Here is a 16,538-nt window from a genome sequence, read left to right on the forward strand (position 1 = left end):
CTCCCCGCTTTTTACACCCCCACCTCTCTCATGCGGGTGACTCTTCATTCATTTCCCACAATCCAGTTAAAGACTATTGATCGGCCCAAAGATTAATCACGGAGGGGGCAGTTGTATTTTGAAACCAGACAGTTGAGTGGCAGTCAGCCAATATGCGGAATATTGATCAAATATTTGCTCAATTCTACGGTAGCATTCCATCCACGCAAGGGGTCCTCGTTTTACGACGCAGTTCCAAAATAAGCAGTAGAAAATGCATGTCACAGAAAATTGGATGAAAAACACAAAACGAAACATACAAGTGGCAATAACTTAACGATCCTTGATGTACCACGTGACAATGTATTGTTTTCTTAAGCTTAAATCACATTCAAGCTACCTACCCTATATCAGAAGTAAAAACACTGAGATAGTAAATATAACACATTTTAAATAAATACATAAAAAAAACATATAAGGCGATAACTTTCTCTGTCTAGGTCAGGGGTGTCAAACTCATTTTTGTCGCGGGCCGCATCGTAGTCATAGTAGAGGGCCGTTATGACCATCAACAATCTGATGAATAAGTAAGTTTGAAACCGGAGACGAGCAAAAACTGTTGTTTTTAAAAGATCAATGGTAGCAAAAAATTGCAAGCAATTTTGGTATTTTTTAAAAGTGAAGATAATTTGTAACTTTTGTATTGACAGATGAAGCACCATTTGTCTTCAGGGGCCACATAAAATGACCATATCTGGCCCCCAGGCCTTGACTTTGACACCTGTGGTCTAGGTCACAGGACGAGATTGTAAATATAACACGTTTTAAATATATTTAAAAAAAACAACAACATATAGGTTGATAACGTTCTCTGCCTAGGTCAAAGGACACTTATGTATTTGATTAGTGGTCCTGTTTTCCCCCATTCGGTAGTATGGCTCTCTAGAAAATGCTTCAAATTTGAAGGTTTTTACCGGAAACGGTTCGGGTTTTTTTTAGACGTGGCGTAACCATCAAGTGGCACAGTGCTCGGTGCTCATTGGCTAGGAGTGAAATTTTAAATTTACACGCGGCTGTTGCAAGAGGAGGCGAGCGGACGGCACGGCAAAGTGGTTGCTGGTCTCTTGGAAACTCGAAGATCGTCGCACCAGTGTGATTACAAACTCGCTGGTGGGTGTTTTTCTTCAGATATTTCTATAATTGCAATAAAAGATCAGCAGGTAATGGGCTTTTTTTGGTTGTTTGTTTTGCGTATGTTTGAGCAGCTGACAATGGTCGGTTGCGAGCGTCCACTGTCTGACTCACGATCGTAACCGTTGCTTACTTTATAGTCTTTGAATTCTTTTTGTCGTCAGTGTGAAAAATAAACGGAAATGTAGACATTCTAAACTATTGGAAAACGTCACCAAAAACGTATTTTCGATGTTTACTTTGAATGCGTAGCAGTAATGTTGTCTCTGCGTTATTTTTCTTTTATATTCCAATCCAAAGCAGTCATGAATCGTGATTTAGCCCCCCCCCCCAAAAAAAAAATACCCCGATTTTCTACCTTACCTCTACCAGCAGACTTTCTCAACGGGACGTTATTTTAAAAAACAGGTTACCAACATGGCGGGCACCATCTCACCAGACGAGTAGCCTGCAGGCCTTCTCTTAAAACAACTCACCAGTGATAGGACATTGTTGTTTCCTAATAATGTTTTCTTTTTTTAGCCAATGCGCTCAATTGTTATCGTCAGATCCAGTGCAAGATGACCACTACTTTAAAAATAGTTTATAATTTATTTTGAAATAATTGTTAATGTTTTATTATGAGAACTTAACATTGTCTAGGTCTTTATTCATTGCATGTTTGTATCAATAAGAGTATTTAGACATTGCTGTTGCTCCCTCTTCAGTTGCAAAAGGTTGGTGACCCTTTCTCCAAGTTAACCACAGCAAACGTGTTTTTTTTTGCAATAGAATAACTGTTCTGTGCTTAAAAATTCACACTAGAAAGAAAATCACTGCTATGTTATATGTAGATTGGATCCTCACGACGTGGTTCCCATGGTTTGATTTTAAACCTTTTTTTCGGTGATGGTGGCAGAATCAGCATTTGCCCTGTATAGTCATGGTATAATGCCCTAAATTTGAATTATTTCATAATCAGTGTCTTTATATTATATTATCTAAGCCTTGATTTATTTATTTTTTTTTTTTTGAATTTTTTTGTGTGAAAAACAATCTCTTCTCATGCTCTTTTCCAGCTTTCCCTCAAAATACCATGGAGAACGCTGTGCTGAGCCTCCAGAGTTTGTATGAGAAAATGCGGTCGCAGGTTGAAGTTCTCTCTGATGGCGTGGAACCCAGTGAGTTGTATTTTTCTTTTGGAGTTTCACAATCTATTGCTCTAGAAATAGAACATGTGACAATATCCAATGCAACAATTAATTTGCTCTGGCGCATCGCACTGGATGTCTGCTGACTCAATGTTTTACAATTGTCGACAATTTTCCATGCAAAAACACAAACAGTGCCAAGTGTTCAGCATAACTCGGATAGAACAAGAATGGGTGAAAGTACAAATGGGGAAGGTTTACTAAGATGCTGAGAACAAACTACTAATTAACAGGCACACACAAAAACAATAAGCAAAGATCTTCTCCATCAAAGAATGTCACAAAGAAAATTGACGCTCGTTGAAATGTATTTGAAAAAAATATTTTATGCATTATATATGCATATATTGTATTTTATTCCCTTCTGTATCAGCTCCCAACATTTTATATTGGTCGCAATGTAATGAAAAGTTTGGAAAAGTTCAAATAAAGGAGAAAATTAATGGCGTTATAAAAGACTGCCGACACACACCCGCTTCTGTGAAGTTCAAAGATGTTTAGAAAAATGACTCGTTTTGCCACCAGGCTTCATTCTCATGGCTCAGAACTTTGAAGACTGCCGCCGCAAGTGGCTGATGGCAGAGGAGAATCTCGAATCCTGCAAGGAGATTCTCACCAAAGCAGAGACTGAAAAATCTTCCTTGGAGGTCAAACTGAAGCATGCCCGCAACCAAGTGGACGTGGAGATTCGTCGCCGGCAGAAGGCCGAGGCTGACTGTGACAAACTGGTGTGTGGACTGTGGAGAATTTGTTTGCGAGCACTGGGAATTAGTCTTAAGAGCGTGGATGAATGGTTTCATTTGACAATCTGTGGTTCTGTCCGTGTTGGGTGCAGGACCGCCAGATCCAGTTGATAAGGGATCTTCTAACAAGCGAGGGCTCTTCGAACAGCATCCAGTTGAGTGCGGAGCAGCGCTCGGCTCTAGCCTTCCTCAACACGCACGGCCAGGGAACGGCCGCTGTCAATACCAGTCGAAGGTGACAATCTTTCCCATCGGTTTGCAGGCGAGAATGTCTCGACGCCTCGGGCATCGTGACACGCTTGGATGTCAGGCTCATTCATACAAGAATGCTTTAAGTGAAGATGGACAGATGCTTTACGATTTAATTTATGAACCCCAGCCTGACTTTACAAAGATTTAGAAAATGAGTCTCGAAATGGTACTTTTCGAAAGACAAACCAACAGCTCGTGTGTTTGTTGTTTTTATTAACATTGGATGGAAATACTAGCAGATTTCATACAATCGCTCGTCTAAGCAGGTAGCCAGTGTTTGTCGCTCTGGCGCATGGAAGGTTAAAAAGAAAAATCTTCCCTCTACATTTATGATGGATTGAGACACAAGAGTGTAAAATAAAGATTATACATTGTAGTAAATAAATAGGTCATCAAATACATGTTTCATAGGTAAAATAATAAATAGTAAACACATAAGAAAACCTATGCTAACCTTCAGTGTTGGTGCCGGAAACTAATTTATGGATTTTGATGCCAGGCAGAATGTTCATAAATAAAACTGCTTTAGTGTCACACAACTAAAAATATGCAGCTTGTGTAACACTACTTTACAAAGTTACATTGCCATCTACTGGCCCAGCATGACTTTTGTTTTGGGCATCTGATCAATAGGTGAAACTTCACCAGCATAAAAAAAAATAAGGATAGTAGGTCATTATACTAATGCATCTTCAAAAATGACACTATATTTTTTTTTTTCAATGTAACTGCTGTCTGTGTTTATGCGGGCATGAATATTTCGCTGTCAAACGATGATGGACATCCTACAGCAGTTGTTTGAAATACTTCTCTATCCATCCAAATGTATTTTTGGAGCATCACTTATGTCCACCAGTTAGGATACTTATTTATAAATAATGTTAAAATATTGCTCATCCTAAATTTCATTTTTTAAATATTTGTTTGTATTCTCTTTGTATAGTCAATGCAATTTTCAAGAACCACTCCACTGGCAAATCAAACGTCTTCCTCACGTTCACCATTGTCGCTGTTTTTGCCTTTTAACCTAAACTTTTATCTTTCTTTTTTTTTTTTTTTTTTTTCCTTTGTCTAGGTTGACCACCATAGATGAATCTGGCTCAATCGTGTCAGATATCAGCTATGATAAAACTGACGACTCTCTTGTAAGCTCCTTTTATCGAATGCCTAAACTCTATCTATCATCACCCATAACAATCAAGTCACATGTAATTGTGCTTGGCCCGTAATAGGACTGGGACACGTCCACTGTGAGGCCAATGCGACTGAGGAAGCGACAAAAAAGGGTATGTCAAGTCCTTCCGTACGGTACCTCTCCTCAAAATGTGCTTACCTCAGGCATTATGTAATCTTCATGTTCATTTTAGCGCTCATCAAGGCATCACGTGGACGGCCCTTCAGGAGTTTCCAAAAGAACTCGATCAACAACTGTCATGCACGAGGGGGTAATTTATTTATATATTTATTTTTATGAAATGGAAGCAACTAATACAACTGTGATATAAGTGCTATTCAGCGAAATGATGCTCATCTCAATGCTTAATGTTGGGCTTTTATGTTGTATGTATCTCTTCTTGTTTGTCTGACAGGCCAACGAGAGCCTGGTAACCACGACCAAAGTGACCGTCCCGGCAGACGGCGGACCCGTTGAGGCAGTTGCCACCATCGAGACCATTCCTTACTGGACTCGTAGCAGGAGAAACACTGGTAAATGTGCGGTTCACTGCGACATTTTGTCTTTCTGTAGCTTTCGGGGTTTTTGAGTTTTTCCTTGCCCTTTTGGGAGCCCAAGATCAGGGGATGCTTTGAGAATAATTGTCAATTGATTGTCTATGTGAAGCCCTTTGAGACTGCTTGTGATTTAGGGCTATACAAATAAACTTGACTTGACTTGACTAGCTTCATAAACGTGACTGTATTCCCTCACCAAATGGCCTCCGCTCAAATGAACACTGAACACGAGCCACTGTTGCCTTATTTGGTTGAGTGTGCTGTTATGGAGACATGGTTGCTCAATCACGTCTGTGTCCGCTTCAGCTCCCATGGAGTGGGACTCGCAGTCCGCCACGTCCGAGGATGTTTTCAAGCAGCCTGTCAACCCGGAAGTGGAGAAAAAAAATGAGCCCGGCACGCCGCAGAAAAGCAAAAGTGTTCGTCAGCATGAGTTTGTCTCCAAAACGGTAAGACTACACGCTTTGGAAGCAATTGTGTTTTTTTAACTAGTATTAGTTTGTGTTTGTGGCAGAAGTCTGTCTTGGACTTAAAAAGAAAAAAAAAAAAAAATCTCATTGGAGTACCGATGGCGTTGATCTGTCGTCGAGCTAGCAATCTCCGTTTCACTCCCGTCATTTGGCTTTCCTAGGTCATCAAGCCAGAGTCTTGCGTGCCTTGCGGGAAGAGGATCAAATTTGGCAAGATCGCCTTGAGGTGCTGCGACTGCCGCGTGGTCGCCCACCCGGAATGTCGGGACCGATGCCCACTGCCGTGCATCCCCAACATCGGAAATACACCTGTAAAATTTGGGGAGGTGAGCCAGAGCAAACCGCACAGGTGTTTAGCTTAGCTTGCCATGCAACATTGGGAAGAAATAGTTTCATGTAACAGACTTAAGATACTTTCATTTTGACATTGCTCCAAAATTGCCATTTGAATCTTCTTGTTTGTTTCCAGGGCGTTCTTGCGGATTACGTCCCAGACGTTTCACCAAAGATCCCCCCTCTCGTGGTCCTCTGCATTGGAGAGATTGAACAACGAGGACTGCATGAGGTACGGGGCATTTTCTCTCCTCATGATCGTATGTATCCAAGCTAAAAACGAAACAATCATAAGGAACCCCTCACCTGTTTTTAGACTGGACTGTACCGGCTGTCCGGTGCTGATCGCACAGTGAAGGATCTGAAAGAGAAGTTTCTTCGCGGCAAAACCGTTCCTGTGCTAAGCAAGGTGGACGACATTCACGCCATCACCGGCCTCCTCAAGGACTTCCTTCGCAACCTCAAGGATCCTCTCCTCACCTTTTACCTGAATCGTCAATTCATGGAAGCCGCCGGTAATATGTAGAGCCAACCCCCTCCACGATTTTATTTTTTTAGAATCCATCTCATCAAAACACAGATCAATATACAATTGTGATTCGACTCATCAGATAAATCGTCCATCTTGAGGATTGTTCAAAATGGACATTTATTTGCAGTTGTCTCCTTCAACTTCAAGTAACAATTGCTTCTCTGGTGTCCATTTGTCTCAGAGGCCTCCGATGATGACAACAGCATTGCCTTGATGTACCAAACCGTCAGTCTTCTGCCACATGCTAACAGAGACACTTTGGCATTCTTGATCCTCCACCTTCAGAGGTTAGCAGCTGCCAGATACACCTTCCTTTTTGTGTTGAAGTCCACATTACCCAGCGTCTGTGAATGCATATTTCAGAGTGGCCGAGAGTTTGGACACCAAGATGACCATCTCTAACTTGGCGCGGGTGTTTGGTCCCACAATCGTGGGTCATGCTGTTCCCAACCCGGACCCCATGACAATCCTACATGATACCAAACGCCAACCAAAGGTTTGTACTTTGCAGGTTTGCATTGTCAGCTCATCACAACTTGGACAAGAGTTTCTTTCGTAAGGAGCATTTTGAGGTCCACTCATAGACCAAACATCTCATAAGATATAAATACATACAAAGGAATTTCCTCTTGCTCGTTGAGTTTTCTTAATCAGCTTGCTGAGAAGTGAGGCCCACAATACTTGGAAGTAGTACTGACTCCTCTCTGCTCAGGTTGTGGAACGTCTGTTGAGCATGCCAGCTAGTTACTGGGCACAGTTTGTAAAGTCTGAAAACGAGCAGCCGCGCTCTGATCACCTGGTCATCCAGAACTCCAACTGCTACACTCCAGATAGAGGTGAGCATTCATCAGTCTGTCCAAAATAGGGTTGGTCCCAGGCCCTACTTTGAACCGTTGCTTCTGTTCCAGTGACCTTGCTCGGCCCCCTGACCACTCCGGAGCAGCAGATGAATAAAACGCCGTCCTCCAGCTCGCTGACGCAGCGCTTCAAGTCCACGCTGACACCCAGGTAAGGCGATTGATTGGATTTCTACTTTCCCAGATTTGTGTGCGCGGGTGGGCCAAAAAGTGTTTCAAAGAAGTTGTGAATTCTTTTTTTTTTTTTTTTTTTTTTTTTTTTTTAATTTTCCCTCCCATTCTGTGTTTCACGGAATTTGCAAGTTGGTAAATGGTTTCCTTTGAACTGACCTCATTGTTGCGATGTTGTGTTTTAAAGATTTGGCAGCAAGAGCAAGTCCGCAGCTGCACTCCCTCAAGGGAGGTTCTTTCAATCGCCACTCCTCAAGTAACCCACATCTTTTTTTTTTTTTTTTTCTGCCCCTGCAACACTTATTGTTTGTGTTTAATGTTCCACGTCTCAAAAAGATGGTTTACCTGTTTTCAAAATCGCCTCTTTTTTTTTCTTCCTCTTCAAAATCAGACTGAACAATGTTTTGTATACCTTTTTGATAGATGTGTGTGTGTGTTTTAAATATGGAAAGGGACCTACAGCAACCTGCCTCATTCTGACCACTTGGACAGTATAGTAACTATGAGAGCTGCATCACACATTCTGTCTTTACAATATTTGGTTTTGATTGACACGGAGTTATTTGTTTGTTTATTTTGGGTATCATACGTAAGTAACAACATACATTCAAAACAGAACATAATCATACTCTTTAGTAATGTGCAAGTGTTCACAGCTGGTTTGCGAAAGTTTCTTTTGTTCCATCGCTTTTCAACTCATGTGTCACTCAGAAGTTGAAGAGTGTGTTTTTTAGGCATTTCATATTCGAAGGTACACCTGCCTGTTTAGGTTAGCTGCCATTGCTTGTTGTACACTTTTAGAGAAATGTGGTGTTTTGTGTAACGTTTTGCTTAAATAGTTAAAATATACTTTTTTGAAAAATGTGTGTTTCTCCTTTTTTTATATTTAACACTTGCATTATGTGTTTGATATATATATTACAGATATACAATTGTGCTCAAAATAATACCAGTCCAACATGACTAACCAGATCAGTTGATGTTAGAAATAATAATTTGAGTATTATAGCTGTAGCAGAGTTATAGAAGATAATCGAAAATAAGACGATCTGTTGGGATCCAATTGCAGTTTGTCAGAATTGAATTGAAGCCACGGTACAAGACTGTCTTGAATTGGTTTTGTTACTGTGGTGCCAGGCTTATTTATTGCATGTTTATATTTATTGCAATTTGAGTCATCTGAATAAAAAACTGTTTTTGATGTTACCTAAATTCTCAGCAAGAACTTAACAGAATCAGTCTTTTTGTAAACTATTCTAAAAAAAATATATAAATAAGAGTAACACTCTTTTTGTTTTGACCTGTGCCCTTCCGCATACACTACAGATTTTCAAAAGCTTGATCAACCAATTAATTGTCAAATAATGGCACAATTCCTGTTACAAAATGTCAAACATTTTTCCAGAAAGGATATATTTTATTAAATTGATTGTATATTCTCCTACATGGAAATATCAAAACTTTGGCCATGGCCACAGCAGAGGAGTGTTCTTGAGGTAGTTCTGGAAGTTTGGGTCCGACCCCCACTTCTTTAAGGCCTGCTTTTCCAGTATGGGAATGCCACTGACATGGCGCAGCAGGAACCAAACAAAAAGAGGGGACGCTACGCTCAGGTACTGATACCCTTGCATCACCGATGAAGCTGAGAGCCATAGACCTGACCACTGAAGTATCTCTCCAAAATAATTGGGGTGTCTGCTGTAAGCCCACAGCCCACTCTGGATGAACTTCCCCTGAGGGCAGAAAACACTACTTGTTAATGAACGCAGACTTGGATGTGTGTAATTAACAGGTTTACTGACCACGTTATCCGGGTCGCCTTTGAAAATCCATTTCTGCCGGTCGGCGATGGTCTCTGTGGCAAAGCCAATGCCCCACAGGGTCCAGCCGGCGTAGTCTCTCATTCCCAAAGGAGTGTTGCGCTTTTCACTGTTGAGCATGAGGGTGGGCAGGAGAGTCATAAATACCCACACAGCTGGAAAAAAAAAAGAGAAGGTTTATTTTTTTTTTTTTTTTAAACAGTGTCCTTACAGTAATGGGCTGTCTGAGGAGGGTGTGGAAAAGAGCAGCCGGGAAAAAAAAAACAATCAGCAACGTACGCAAGTGCACAGCAGTGTAAATTTGGCTGAACTTTTTTTTTTTTTTGGGGAAGTGGTGAAACGGATGTTGTAGCATCAGTGGGTGAAGCCACTAGTCAAAGTTAAATGAATTTCCTTTTTAAAATGTTCGTCCATTTTAAATTGTTAAGTTTTGTGTGTGTGTGTGTGTGTGTGTGTGTGTGTGTGTGTGTGTGTGTGTGTGTGTGTGTGTGTGCTTATTGTGTTATATGTAGTGTTTAAAGACTTTGGCCATTGTTTTAATTAATTTTGACCAATTTCGAGTGCTTATGTTTGAACTTTTGATGACCTCTGTGGCGATGTTGCCCTGAACTCCAGTTCCGGGTGTTATAGAGGAATGTTTCCTGTTTGAGCACCCTTTATAACCATGCAGCAATTCCTGTGCACAGAAATTCCCTCCAACCCATTATAGATCAGTATATATGTATATAATTTGAGGCCATATTTGTATAAAAAAACGTTTTAAAGGAGACCACCCAAGCGGCATTAAATACCTTGAATAGTCCAGTAAACAAAGAAAGTCCCTGGACTGTCTCGGACATTGTTAAACCTTCGATCCTGGCCGTCCTTCAAGATCCGCATGAAGAGGAATGTACCCAGCCTGCGGGAAAAGTGTTGTTAACCACCAGTCGCATTAACCCAGATATTATTCATTAACCCGACTTTAGGGTTTCTCAGTTGACCTCAGCGGCCAAGCTGGAACTTCATCCTCCTTGCGTTGAGAGTAAGAGTGAGGTGTCTGAGATCAAAACCAAACTGCCGAGGAATAAAATGGATGACTGTTGCATCCTCACATTGTCTTGATTTGATTATGGCCCCCAGGTGAAAACTGGCTCATGCCAAGGGAACGTACCTGAGCCCCCACGCCGTCACCAGCCCAGTCTGAACATCCTGCCGAAGATGGGCGGCCCCTCCCCACAGACGGCTTAGGTGGGCGAGCAGTATAAATGTACCAGAGCCTGAAAAAAATCCGAGCAAAGAATCACACATTGGCTGGCTCGCTGCCGAGTAAGGCGTGTTTCCATCAATCTTTTACGCAGGAAACGTCTGGTAATTGGTTCCAAGGTTCAAGGGTGACGCCGCCTAGAAGCACAGTGGCGAGGCCACAAGTGACAGGAACGGGTGACACTCAAGTGTCAAGGTGAAATCCGACGGCCGCATTGAAAGGTAAGACGAGAGATTAACTCGTAACGATGGACTTAAGCAGTGCTTCTCAACTGTCAACTCATTTTGAGGATGTTCATATCTGAATTGCACATAGCCACAACATTTCACTGATCTCTTCTTTTTGGGAAACTGCCTTTACCCATTATGTTCATTGGAAGAACTCTGTCGACGAACATTTCGGACACATTCTCAAATGTTATTTTCCAATTGAAAGTCAACCTGGGAAGCAATTTACCGCGGCGACGTATCTATCTCAAAGTTTGAACATGTCATCGGTCTCTCCGATCCACACTACTACTAAAGTACGCAGTAGTCATGTCAGAATCGCAGTACGGGAATCTTTTTGATTTTTATTATTATTTTTTCAATCCAGTGAAAAGAGTAAATTCGGTGCCGCGTGATGACAGTCATACTCGTGGATTACGCGTCGTTTGTAACTTTGAAAAGTCGCAAAACGAGGGCACCCTGTCATTTTTTTTTTACGCTGCCTGTTTCCAGCAAGCAGGACGGATAGACAGGTTAAAACATTTTTTTTTTTTAAATTTCGGCTCTCATTTTCCGTCTTTCATTCCTGCCTTTAAATCCTAATGAAATGATGTGAATGGGGAAAAAGGAATCGGAAATATTTGATATAATTTACCCACTCATTATATTACATATTATCTTACCATTAATAATTATTCATCAATTCATCAATAATTGTGATTGAACTTACAAAATGTTGCTAATGCTTCTTCCATCCATGTTTTCTATCCCATCATCAATGCAATCCATTGAGAAGGCTGTTTCACAACAGCATTTCTAATACGATTAACACGCCGACTCCATTAACATAGTTACGGAATCCAAAAACAAATTAAGCAACACATTAAAATGCCCGTTTAAATAACGAACACGGCCTCAGTTGATATTTCACGTTTGCGCAGGTATGAACAAGTTTTGGTTTCGTTTGTACCTGCCAAGTCGTAGAACTTTTCGGTTTTAAACGCCGCCGCCAGCGCCCAACCAGCCCACTGGATGCCCAAGTCGGTGACAGCACATTTGGCCACCGTGCTCCCCATGATAAAGTCACTCAAGTCGACCAGCAACTGTGGAGCTGGAGACTTTGTCATGGGGCCACTCCTCTTTCGTGGTTACCGAGGGAGGAATATTTTTTTTTTACTGGTCATAGTCCAGAGCAGCCATGTTTGTTGTTGATATTTTTTCGCAAGGGGTTGTGGGTAACGTAGTCAACAGGTAACCATATATTTTTTTTAGAATTGAAATATACTGGGTCGAGTCAAGCAAAGTTTCTTTTTCCCCCAATATGATTTGAGGTATAAAGTTGTATTTTTTCTGGTCACACACCTGAGGCCTGTTTGGCCTCCAAATTATAGTTTGTGTTTCATTTCATAATAGTAATTAAAATATTAATATGATTGTAACTAGTTTAAAATGAATTATTTTGCTATTGTTTTGAAAAAATATGTTGAATTTTGCTACTCCAGTAATGGGCAACTTGAATGATGGACGGGGCCGCAATTTTGTATAATGCATGCAATTGACACCCATTGAAATATATGGGGGGGGGGGGGGGGTACTTGAAATAGCCTACAAAAAACGCTGATAAATTTCCAATACTGTATACATTTTCAAAAAGAAAAATAGGGGATTTCTGTCCAGGCATGAACCATATAAAAATAAAATAAAATCTTCTTATATCATACTCAGACAAGTCAAGCAATGGCGGATCGCACAAGTCCTAAAGGCAGCACTGGGGACTTTACCAAAAAAGTCCAAAGACAGCTGAGCAGAAGCAAAGAAAAGGTACACATTTCAAAAGGCAACATTTAAAAATGACAATTATTGCCAGTTGTTTATAATGATTTGTTTTTCTTGCAGGTGCTGCAGAAGCTTGGGAAGTCCGAAGTGACCAGAGATGATCAATTTGAACACTATGTGCAACTTTTCTATGACCAACAGGTAAATATATAGTATGGAGAAAAAATAATTCAGTGACCTAACGAATTTGTTTTGGATGTCAAACAAATGAGGGATGACACAGTACTTGATTTATGTGTTTACTTATCTGCTGGCAGACTGATGGCAACAGAATACACAAAGACTTGAGGAATTACATTGAAGCAGTCAGAGGTGCGTCCCTTTTTGTGTCTAACTGATGCACTATGACAGATTGTCTTTTTTTTTTTAATCTCACATTACCACTTCTGCTCCCTCCAGACATGCGAGAAGCCTCAAGACGTCTTTCGCAGTCTTTGTTCGATGTTTACGAAAGCGACTGGGTGGGACAAGAAGATATTGGAGCTGTGGTGGAGGTCATGACTGACACTAGCCTAATTGTTCATATAAGAACTGTTGCGTTAACATGCATTAAGTTTTATTTTTTTAATAAATCATCTTTAATATGTAAATGACTGATTCTCTACGGAGTTGAGCTGAGTCAGAAGAAATAGAGCTAATGTTTTTCTCCTCTCCAAATTGTAATTTTTTGTATCAGATGTTACATATTGTTTTTTTTCTTTTAAGGGGGAGAACCTCCTCTGGAATGACCACGAGGTGAAGCTGTTGGACCAAGCCGTCCGGACCATGGAGTCTTATGTGGGTCAGTTCCCAGATGTCAAGGTAGGTTAACACAGACACACGACACTCCATATCAACAACACGAATCTAAGGAGCACCCATATAAGAGCTGTATAATCTGATAATCACGTTCGATTATCATGATCATATTTGTATTTGTGATCCATTTTTTATTACATAATGTTAAATTAATATATTTTTTATGGCGTCAATCAAGATTCAATGATATTATGTTGGTAAAGGCAAACATTTCGATGCATGTTAGATTGTGGGAATGTACCTAATAAAGTGGCTAGTACATGGATATTCGCATGTTACTATTTAGGAGAAAATATCCAAGAGGGGGAGGAAACTGGTGGACTACGACTCAGCCCGTCACCACCTGGAGGCCCTGAAGATGGCCAAAAAGCGAGATGACATCAAGATCAGCAAGGTTCTCTTCAATATTAAACACTTAATGTAAATTGACCTAATTTTTCAGAAAAAAAATCAAATAAACGTTTGACCCTTTTTTTGCAGGCAGAAGAAGTGATGAATGGTGCTAAATTTGTCTATGAAGGAATCAATAATGAGCTGAAATCGGAGCTACCTGTGCTGCACGAAAGGTGCTTTTAAAATTTCTACTCATAGTCATCTTCCTATACCATCATACTCATTACTTTTTGCATCTTAGCCGGATCGGATGCTACGTGGCCGTCTTCTCTGCAATATCAAGTTTACGAGACATCTTCTACAAGGAAATGAGAACGGTGTGTTGTATTAGCATCAACAAATGACAACAAAACAAGAAAATATTTATTTTAAAACCAAACATCCTCTCTCCTAGCTCAACATGGATCTGCACCATGTGGTGAAGGAACTGCAGGCCCAACATCCAGACAAAGTGTTTGCCATCCAGGGAATGCAAAAGTTAGTTGATTTGACTTTTTTGGTAGCATATACAATTGCACGTCAAATAACTATCGAGGCAGAGAACCATTCATACTCATATTCACACTGTCACAGACTAGCAACTGTTTGCACATTGTTTGCATAGAAGTCAGATGTGCTAACCACAAAATGGTCAAATTAAGTCACTGCTGTGTGAGATTTCAAATGGGCTGGCCCCAAAATCAGTTAGCATTTTCCATGGCTGCATTTTGACTGATTATTTTTTTCATTGTTGAAGGTATGGTTCCTTGAGGAGGCGAACCCTGATGTCCCCTAGAGCTTGGAAGTCCAGTTTCTCTGAGTTCCACAGGAGCTACAGTCCAAAAGGTGGCCAGAGATTTAGTTTCAGGTCCCCAGAAAAACCTCGCCATAGTAGTCTGTCCAGAGAGAACAGCGCTGTCGCAGCCTCATCGCTGTCGCCTCCACTGAAGACCACCACTGACTCAAGGGGGTCAAGCCACATTGAAATCCATGATCTTTGCATCCAAGAGGATCTTGTGGTTGCTGCGGACAAGCCCGAGTCAGAAAAAGAAAACACCGATGGGGAAGAGGAGGAAGAAGAGAAGGAGAAGAGTTTGCAGGTAGAAGAATCTGAAACAAAGAGTCCCGCACAAACGGAAGAGAAGCAAGAAGATGCTCCACCTAGCGAGAGCAGCAGTGAGCTGAATAACTCGTGCGACTCGGAGAGTTTGGAGCTCCAGTTGACCGCAGGAGACTGCGATTCACTGCATGTCAACAACTCGGGCGACGGCCACAATACTCCCAAGTCCAACGGACTGGAGAACGGAGAAGTTCCAGGATTGAACACTGAGGAACTGGACAAGGTTTAACGTTTGCTTTACACACCTCACAGTCCATACAAAACATGTCCAAAATTAGAAGCTGTTCCCTTGGACAGCAAGTTCACATACAGTCTTCTTCTTTAAGTTGTTTGGAAAAAATATAAAGTCCCTGTAGAAGGGGCCACTCAAAATCGGCAACTGGTCCACCAGTTGCCAATTCTTGCCATATCATATCATGCCCCCCCCAACACACACACACACACACACACACACACACACACACACACACACACACACACACACACACACACACACACACACTCCCTGATAATTCCTTGTTAGTATTTTATTTCTTCTAAACAATACCACGGTTGTGCTTTTAGGTTCCTCCTGCAGGCTCCAAGAATACAGATGTCTAACAAGTCCATGCCTCAAGGTTTGTGCTTGTCACAGTAAACAAGCTGGGTTTTACCCATTTTGTCTGCTTGACTTTCATGTTAAATGTGGTTATGAACAGCTGATGGTGATAAGATGGAAGCCAACAGCTGCAGAGGAAGGAGCAACAAGACTACATCTGTTGTCAAACACCCTCCCGCATTCTCAGCATCTTTTTATAGTTTTGTCTGTTTTTTTTTTTTTTTTAGACACATGGCACGGACACAATCGTAAGAATGTAATATTTTAGTGCTTGTTTTTCTCCGTTTTTAAGGTCGATGTTGATTCACAATTCCAAGGAAGTACTAAACTAAGGCTAGAAGTAGTTTGCTAATTTATTAATTATTGTGAAATGCACATCTGCCAATCTTCGTATATGGATGGACATAATAATCATTGGTGTAAAATTAAAAAGAAGCAAGAACTGAGTTGAAATGGAATGTGCTAGGGCAACATGGTATCGGTGAGGGCTTAGTATATCTGCCTCACAGTTGAGAGGTCATGAGTTCAAATTTCTTCACCGCCCATCCTGTGTGAGTTTGCAAATTCTCATTGTGCTTGTGTGGACTTTATCCAGTTACTCCAGCTTCCTCCCATATCCCCAAAACATGCATTGGAGACTCAAAATCGTGAATAGTTGTTTTTCTGCGGGCCTGCGTTGAGCTGGCGGCCAGACAAGGTCGTACCCCTCTCCTTGCCCAGTCATCTCCAGGTCACCCCTGGTCTTCATGACAAGTACTATATATCCCGCTATTTTTTTCATTTTTTTTAATGGATTGTGTGCAATCGTGCACTACTTGGTTAGATTCAAAGAAGTTTTTGTGGCTAGAAATCAACCCACTTGTCAAAGTTTATTAGCAGCGTTAGCCACGTGCTTCCGTTTGATGATTCTTTCTGCCGCAAGTAAAATATTAAAAATTATCCTCTTGTAATTTGGTGTCTTCATTGTATTTTTTCTCTCATTTCTAATTTGCAACTATGCCTCGGATGAAGTTCAGTAAAAATTAGGCGGAAAATTGTACTTCCTCATCCTATTAACTTCTAAAAGAGTTGATTTGAAAGTCCAGAGTGACTTTTT

The 16,538-nt window shown here is 41.0% G+C and overlaps 3 protein-coding genes across 5 annotated transcripts; 2 read left to right on the plus strand and 1 right to left on the minus strand.

The window, feature by feature from the left end:
* The first annotated feature begins 999 nt into the window (after positions 1-999).
* On the plus strand, positions 1,000-8,313 carry racgap1 (Rac GTPase activating protein 1). 2 transcript variants are annotated; one of them, XM_085923515.1, is made up of 17 exons: positions 1,000-1,149; positions 2,229-2,330; positions 2,886-3,088; positions 3,196-3,338; positions 4,431-4,500; positions 4,588-4,641; positions 4,723-4,800; positions 4,945-5,062; positions 5,393-5,535; positions 5,718-5,882; positions 6,026-6,121; positions 6,206-6,404; positions 6,603-6,708; positions 6,785-6,917; positions 7,134-7,257; positions 7,330-7,429; positions 7,637-8,313. In XM_085923515.1, the coding sequence occupies exons 2-17, from the start codon at positions 2,246-2,248 to the stop codon at positions 7,707-7,709; spliced, it is 1,890 nt and encodes a 629-aa protein (XP_085779641.1). In that variant the 5' UTR covers positions 1,000-1,149; positions 2,229-2,245; the 3' UTR covers positions 7,710-8,313. The 2 variants fall into 2 exon arrangements, with proteins under 2 accessions (XP_085779641.1, XP_085779650.1); XM_085923524.1 differs by lacking the exon at positions 1,000-1,149 and adding an exon at positions 1,491-1,886.
* Positions 8,314-8,836: 523 nt separating this feature from the next.
* LOC147061806 (uncharacterized) lies at positions 8,837-11,934 on the minus strand. Its single transcript, XM_085927415.1, has 5 exons — positions 11,689-11,934; positions 10,420-10,525; positions 10,061-10,167; positions 9,252-9,424; positions 8,837-9,182 (listed from the first exon to the last, which is right to left on the minus strand). Exons 1-5 carry the CDS (start codon positions 11,843-11,845, stop codon positions 8,904-8,906), a joined length of 822 nt encoding a protein of 273 aa, XP_085783541.1. The 5' UTR covers positions 11,846-11,934; the 3' UTR covers positions 8,837-8,903.
* Positions 10,558-16,371, plus strand: bin2a (bridging integrator 2a). Of its 2 annotated transcripts, none has more exons than XM_085927396.1 (13): positions 10,558-10,733; positions 12,444-12,539; positions 12,615-12,695; positions 12,812-12,866; positions 12,954-13,048; positions 13,260-13,355; positions 13,639-13,746; positions 13,833-13,918; positions 13,987-14,062; positions 14,140-14,222; positions 14,482-15,067; positions 15,409-15,461; positions 15,543-16,371. In XM_085927396.1, exons 2-12 carry the CDS (start codon positions 12,456-12,458, stop codon positions 15,442-15,444), a joined length of 1,386 nt encoding a protein of 461 aa, XP_085783522.1. In that variant the 5' UTR covers positions 10,558-10,733; positions 12,444-12,455; the 3' UTR covers positions 15,445-15,461; positions 15,543-16,371. The 2 variants fall into 2 exon arrangements, with proteins under 2 accessions (XP_085783522.1, XP_085783530.1); XM_085927404.1 differs by lacking the exon at positions 10,558-10,733 and adding an exon at positions 11,565-11,969.
* The last annotated feature ends 167 nt before the right edge of the window (positions 16,372-16,538 follow it).

The sequence above is a fragment of the Syngnathus leptorhynchus genome, chromosome 1 (genome assembly GCF_054491065.1).
Source record: "Syngnathus leptorhynchus isolate UIUO chromosome 1, UIUO_Slep, whole genome shotgun sequence".
NCBI lineage: Eukaryota > Metazoa > Chordata > Actinopteri > Syngnathiformes > Syngnathidae > Syngnathus > Syngnathus leptorhynchus.

What these genes read in the sequence shown, in the direction of transcription:
- bin2a (XM_085927396.1), top strand. Translation starts at nt 12,456, where the DNA reads ATGGCGGATCGCACAAGTCCTAAAGGCAGCACTGGGGACTTTACCAAA. An exon ending in AACTTTTCTATGACCAACAG is followed by an intron (nt 12,696 to 12,811) that starts GTAAATATATAG and finishes ATCTGCTGGCAG; the next exon opens with ACTGATGGCAACAGAATACA. An exon ending in CTACCTGTGCTGCACGAAAG is followed by an intron (nt 13,919 to 13,986) that starts GTGCTTTTAAAA and finishes TTTGCATCTTAG; the next exon opens with CCGGATCGGATGCTACGTGG.
- racgap1 (XM_085923515.1), top strand. Translation starts at nt 2,246, where the DNA reads ATGGAGAACGCTGTGCTGAGCCTCCAGAGTTTGTATGAGAAAATGCGG. An exon ending in TGAGGAAGCGACAAAAAAGG is followed by an intron (nt 4,642 to 4,722) that starts GTATGTCAAGTC and finishes TGTTCATTTTAG; the next exon opens with CGCTCATCAAGGCATCACGT. An exon ending in CACCTGTAAAATTTGGGGAG is followed by an intron (nt 5,883 to 6,025) that starts GTGAGCCAGAGC and finishes GTTTGTTTCCAG; the next exon opens with GGCGTTCTTGCGGATTACGT.
- LOC147061806 (XM_085927415.1), bottom strand. Translation starts at nt 11,845, where the DNA reads ATGACAAAGTCTCCAGCTCCACAGTTGCTGGTCGACTTGAGTGACTTT. An exon ending in GTGACGGCGTGGGGGCTCAG is followed by an intron (nt 10,168 to 10,419) that starts GTACGTTCCCTT and finishes CTTTTCCCGCAG; the next exon opens with GCTGGGTACATTCCTCTTCA. An exon ending in TGTTTACTGGACTATTCAAG is followed by an intron (nt 9,425 to 10,060) that starts GTATTTAATGCC and finishes TTTTTTTTCCAG; the next exon opens with CTGTGTGGGTATTTATGACT.